This window comes from Stegostoma tigrinum, chromosome 27 (genome assembly GCF_030684315.1).
Source record: "Stegostoma tigrinum isolate sSteTig4 chromosome 27, sSteTig4.hap1, whole genome shotgun sequence".
Classification (NCBI taxonomy): Eukaryota; Metazoa; Chordata; class Chondrichthyes; order Orectolobiformes; family Stegostomatidae; genus Stegostoma; species Stegostoma tigrinum.
In genome coordinates this window covers 8,035,575-8,041,574 of record NC_081380.1, presented here as the reverse complement: position 1 = coordinate 8,041,574, position 6,000 = coordinate 8,035,575, and the positions used below count along the sequence as shown (strand labels likewise).

The window sequence follows — 6,000 nt, the reverse complement described above, 5'->3', positions numbered from 1 at the left end:
GTATGGAAGAACTGGGAGCTGTATATGAGGCGTGGAAAGTGCAAAAATTTCGGCGGATTGTAAAGCTAGTGGCAAGGATCCTATCGTTTTCGTGTAATTTAAGATCTGGACTGTGTGTGCGTGTAGTGGTGCGTCAGAATGCTTTCTGCTAGGAATTTCTCATTTTACAAAAAAGGTACGCATAAACATTGAATAACTCCAGACGTGCACCAGCTTCACCTCTCAGGGTGCCTTATAACTACAGTACAATTCCTGTTACGTCCCGTGCGAGCACCAAAGCATTGCCCTTTTAACAGGGGACTGGGCGGTGACTCACGGTCCCCGTTAGCCGGCTGGGTGGTGCTAATAATGCAGTTGGCTCGTATTCTTTCTGATTACTGTGCCTCCGCAGCCAAAACGCGCACACACCCGTTGGCATTCCGGCTGCTAGTAAAGTCAAGCACCGGGTTGCTGAACAGAGAACTCTGACCGACTGTGGTATAATTGAGAGAAAATAAAGTGGGGTTCTCCTCCATCTAGCTGATTCTTCTCGAAATGACCGCACAGGTTTCACTTGAACGACTCAACCAATTGCAAACCAACCCGCTACTGTGAACGGACTTTTATTTCTCAGAGTAGGGGCGCATGATGGCTTTCCAACATTCGCTCCGGCGACCCTCAACCTTGAAAGTACTGGGTGCTGTGCTCCTCTTCATTCCCTGGAGTCCGTGTGTTCCCGTGGAGCAGGAACCCAAGAGGACTGCAGCAAGAGAACGTCTGCGACTCCAAGCAACAGTGGTATGCACCCTTTCACTGGGCTGAATCCTACCGGGTGTCTGTGGGAGGCAGGTTCAATCTCCTGGGGTCATCTGTTCAGTGATGTTTTAACATTGTGACTAACTGGACTCTATCTTCCAAACAAAAACAAAATCTCCTCTTCCTCTCATAGCTGGGCTACCCAGAACCGATCCTCTATGTAAAAAGTTGGGTTTCTGCCTTTTTGTAGGAAGATCATATCGAAATGTAGACTATTTAAGCGGAGGGGAAAATAAACAGGCACTACATAACCTAGGATTGGTCTATACGACTGCATGTAACACAGTACAGCCAGAGTGATACATTATGTGTTTGAAGAAAGTTTATTGACTCAATTCTAAGGATCCATTTCTTGTTCTGTTCTGTTCAGTTATGATCATGGTCACCGCTGAGCACTCCAACTGGTGTAATTATTTTTACTACTAGTTGGCAGTGAATCTACTTGGAGACTTAACTGAGTTTCACGTGTCCCCGACTCTACGCTGATTTACTTCAAATGTCCCATTCACACCTAGCCTCTCTTCCATAGTCTGGTGAAATGATTCTGTATAAATTCGATTTCACAGAGGGCGGAGAAGGGTCTGAGGCAATTACAATGTGTTCCTTAATCCTCTCTCCACTAGGAGTTACTGGTGAACAATCGATTCTTGCAGTATAAGAATCATTGTCCAATTGCCAGTTGTGTACTCAGTTAGTCTCAGTCTCCAGCAGAGGCCACTTACTGGGTGTGGAATAATGCCTTGACACTTTGAAAGGTTTGAAAATGTGGATTTTGTTATTGAGTAGACTCTTTCCCTGGGTATTCCAGAATCTGCAGAGCTGGGTGCACTGATAGAATAGAATCCCTACAGTGTGGAAACATGCCCTTTGGCCCAACAAGTCCACACCAAACCTCAGAGCCTCCCACCTAGACCCACCCCCCGTAACCCACCTCATCCACACCTCCCGTAAACACTACGGGAAATTTGGCATGGCCAATCCATCTAACCTGCGCATCTTTGGACTGTGGGAGGAAACCGGAGCACCCGGTGGAAACCCACGCAGACGCAGGGAGAATGTGCAAACTCCACACAGACGTTCGCCCGAGGGTGGAATTGAACCTGGGTCCCTGGCGATGTGAGGCAGCAGTGCTGTGCTGCCCAAATGGTTAGATATGGGGAGAGCATTATGTGTCGCCTGGCCTTGGGAAAGGATGCTGCGTGAGGGTTCCTGTTCCTAGTCAATGATGCAATGGGATTCTAAAGACAAAAGCAAAAATTCTGTGGATGCTACAAATCTGTATTTAAAATACTGGAACTACTCAGCAGGTCAGGCACAGCATTTGTGTAATGAGGGGAGAAGAAGTAAGCACAAATATAACTGTCTAACCCAAAGTGCACCAGCTTCACATCACAACATGCAGTCTAACAGTGTCCAAATGTGTTGTATCCTATTCTCACACTGAAGTCCAAAGCATTGCTTTTAGCTACTTCCTCATTGACCTGAGGAATGTTACTGCACAACCTTGGAGCGGGTGGGACTTGAACCTAGAGCTTCTGGCTCAGAGTTGGGGACGTTACCACTGTGTCACAAGACCCTAATTCTCTTGTAGACCTGGACAAGAAATGTTAACTCTGATTCTCTCGTTGGACAGATGCTGCCAGATGTGCTGAGTTTCTCTAGGACTTTGTGTTTTTGTTTCAGGTTTCCAGGACCCACGGTCGTCTTGTTTTTGTTCAGCAGTGATTTACTTGCATTGCAAAGTGAGCTCTGAGAGCTGAGTAGCCTACCCTTATTTTGTTCCCATATTCATACCTTTACATGGGTTTTTTTTGCTCCTGCTCCAGCAGCAGCCTGTCCCTTTTGTTTGCAGCAGCCCCACCTCACCCTTATTGAGATCCCCAGTCCTTTGACTCCTCTTGGCAGGTGAAATGTGTCACCTTGAGTCCTGACGAGCTCAGTTGGATGGGTACGACCAGGGAATGGCACAGGGGCCGGTGGGAGCAGGTTCATTTTCAGAGGGCTGAGACAGAGTCTGTGGGGAATCCTCTTGCAGCTCTGGAGCTCATTTTAAAGTATTGTAGAGTGTAACCTCAGCAGATATGGTGGTTCAGTGACCAGCATTGCTGCCCCACTAGTTCCAGGGTCCGTATTAAATTCCACCCTTGGATGACTGTCTGGGTGGAGTTTGCACATTCTTCCCTGTGTCTGCGTGGGTTTCCTCTGGGTGCTCTGTTACCTCCCCACAGTCCAAAGATGTGGATTGCCATCTTAGAATACCCCACAGTGCCCGTGGATGTCCAGGCTAGGTACGTTAGCTGGATGAGATGGGATCTGATTGCAGAATATGCAGTTTGAACAGGGGCGGACAGACTTGATGCAGGGATGATGTTTTCCTTGGCTGGGGAGTCTGGAACCAATTTCAGGATATGTGGTCGAGATGAATTAGGACTGGGTGAGGAAACATCTCTTCACGTAAAGGGTAGCAAACCTGTGGAATAGTCGACCACAGAAGATTGTGGAGGCCAAGTCACTGAACATATTCAAAAAAGAAATAGATAATTTTTTTGATTTTAAAGGCATTGGGAGTAGGAGGAGGAATGGGAATTTAAGTGGGAGGTAGGGTGGCCCAGTTGTTAGTACTGTTGGCTCACGGTGCCAACTCTCAGTATGGAGTTTGCACATTCTGCCAGTGTCTGTGTGGGTTTTCTCCAGGTCCTCTAGTTTCGTCCCACAGTCCAAAGATGTGCAGGTTAGCTGGATTGGCCATGCGAAATTGCCTGTAGTGTCCAGAGATATGCAGACTAGGTAGATTACCCATGGGAAATGCAGGGTTATAGGAAGGTGATTGGGTCTGTGTGTCTCTTTGGAAGGTGGGAATGGACTTAATGGGCTGAATGGCCTTCTTCCACACTCTAGGGATTCTTTATGGAGATATAGGATCAGCCATGGTCATATTGAGTGATAGGCAGAGAAGATTATACTCAATCCCCAAAGCACAATATCGACTACTCAAATTTCACTCCAGGTTGTTCCCCGAAACATTCCAGTAATTCTGGAAAGGAGGCAGTGAGTGTTGGAGTTTAATCTCCTTTATTGTAGGAAAAGCAGAATCAACATTGTTTTCTTCCTTCAGTCAACGTAGGACAGACAGCCACACAAATGCAGTTCCCCCCGGTACAACAACACAGACTCAAACAGTAATGACGGCTTTTTTTGGGTGGGGAGAAGGAGTTTGAGTAAATGCGTTCTGGGTATGATTAGTTACTCTGTGTTAAGCATTGTTTTATCGGTGAATCTGATATCTGGCCAGTTGTGGCACCGCTTTGGCGAAGGCACATCTGAAAGAAGCCATGGTACACATACAGAAAATGCTGGGAATATGGAACTGGCGAGTCAACATCCAAAAAACAATGACACCGGTTAATGCTTTGGGTCAGACCCTTCACTAGAAGATCGCCTTTTTGCTCCTGCCACACCATCGGCATGAAAATTACACAAAGTCACTTAAAGAAAAACGTGTTCAGTGCAAAGGATTAGAAATATTTCACAACTGTTCCATCTTGCTGTTCTGCTGACGTTAAAAAAAAACCAGAGCCTAGTTCTTGTGGTTTAATATTGTCTGGAAAACTTACTTGTGTTATTACTGTTTTGCAACTGACTTGACAACCAGTGATTTGTTTTGTATACACGAGCTCATTTACTCCACTGGAGTGAGTTTAACGCAAACTGAAGTTCTGATGTGGAGATCCAAAATGTGACAAAGTGCAATACATCCTTTATTACTCTAACTGTTGTCGTGCCATAAGTTAGTCATGGTATATGTGTATTATGTGTAGATTGGGAACAGAAAGAGTTAGTGTTTTAGGAGAATAAACTAATCGTACAACTAAACAGAAAATGTTGGCAAACGTTCAGTAGGTCAGGAGGCTTTGTGGACAGAGGAACTGAGTTAATGTTTCAGGTTGGTGAAGTCTCGACAGAGCAGAAAGATGTAAAGCAGATTAAGTGAACGGGATAAAAGGAGGTGATAAAGGAATGAGTACATGAAAATATGGCGGTTCAAATGCCTCAAGATGGATGGGATCCTATCTCCTTTAAGATTAATGGCAGGGCAGGACCATTTCCAAATCTTTATTTCCACCCCGCTCCCTGCCGCCCAACTCATTGGTAGCTTATGAGATCTTCCCAGAGAGGACACAGTTCGAATGTTGTCTCTGGGAATGCTGCTCAATTGAACGTGGCGGGGGGAGATTCTGTGCCAGCCTCTATCCTGCAGTGTCTGTGGAAGTCTGTCTTTATTTTGAGGAGCCGTGTAGCTATGGCGACCAGCCTAGGCCTGTGAAGGGGATACTCCTGCTGCTGCTAATGGGGCCAGTGACTGTCCCAGGCCTGAATACCACCTCCAGCTGAATCCAAGTCTGTCTACAAGTGGCAACTTAATGATTCAGACCAACTCCCTGCCACTGTTGGTGGTGTGCTACCCTCTCTGCGAAATCACCAAGTGGAACATGTTGGCTACTGACCCAGGCTCTCATTATCACCGGATCCTGTTTAAAACCCACCTCCTTGAGACCCGGTGATTTCATTCCAGTATTTTTGATCCTGTACCTCAGGGCACCTTAAATATAAATGATTGTTATCACTGGGTTCCTGCTGTGTAGCATTAGAGAGTCATGGCGACCGCACTGGCCAGTGGGGAGTTGACTTACCAACTAATCACCATTCTTCCCTCCCATAGTGCAAACTGTTGTTATTGCATGAAATTTGGTTTATGTGACCTGATGAGTGCAAAATGAAAAAATCTTCAACAATGTGTTTCTGTTTTCAGTATTAATGCTAAAAAGCTTGAAGAATGTGAGAAGTTGAGAAACTAAGGTCAGTGAGTAAGCAAAGACAGTGAAACAGAAATTGCTGGAAAATCTCAGCAGTAACTGAGGAAGGGTCACTGGACCAGAAAAGTCAACCCTGATTTCTCTCCACAGATGCTGCAAAACCTATTGAGCATTTCCAGCAATTTCTGTTTTAATTTCAGATTTCCAGCATTCCCGGTTCTTCCAGGTTTTAGTTAAGTATAGCCAGTGAGTGGCTCAGTTGTACCAAGTGGAAGGTTTCAGATTCACTTCCTGGGGTTGAGCTTTGAGCTGATCCAAGCCAGGCTCCAAGACCTTGGTCTGTGATGTCCCAGGCATCACCAATCCCAAGTATTTCTAATGTGTTCAGTCT

General features: G+C 45.9%; 1 protein-coding gene across 1 annotated transcript in view; it reads left to right on the top strand.

Annotated features, from left to right (window-relative positions):
• Positions 1 to 370: 370 nt before the first annotated feature.
• The window catches only part of mmp28 (matrix metallopeptidase 28), a 98,969-nt gene continuing 93,339 nt past the window's right edge, over positions 371 to 6,000 (top strand). The window contains exon 1 of the mRNA XM_048557234.2: positions 371 to 777. Within this exon, the coding sequence (XP_048413191.2) occupies positions 625 to 777 (153 nt within the window). The 5' untranslated portion in view covers positions 371 to 624. The remainder of the gene's footprint in view (positions 778 to 6,000) is intronic.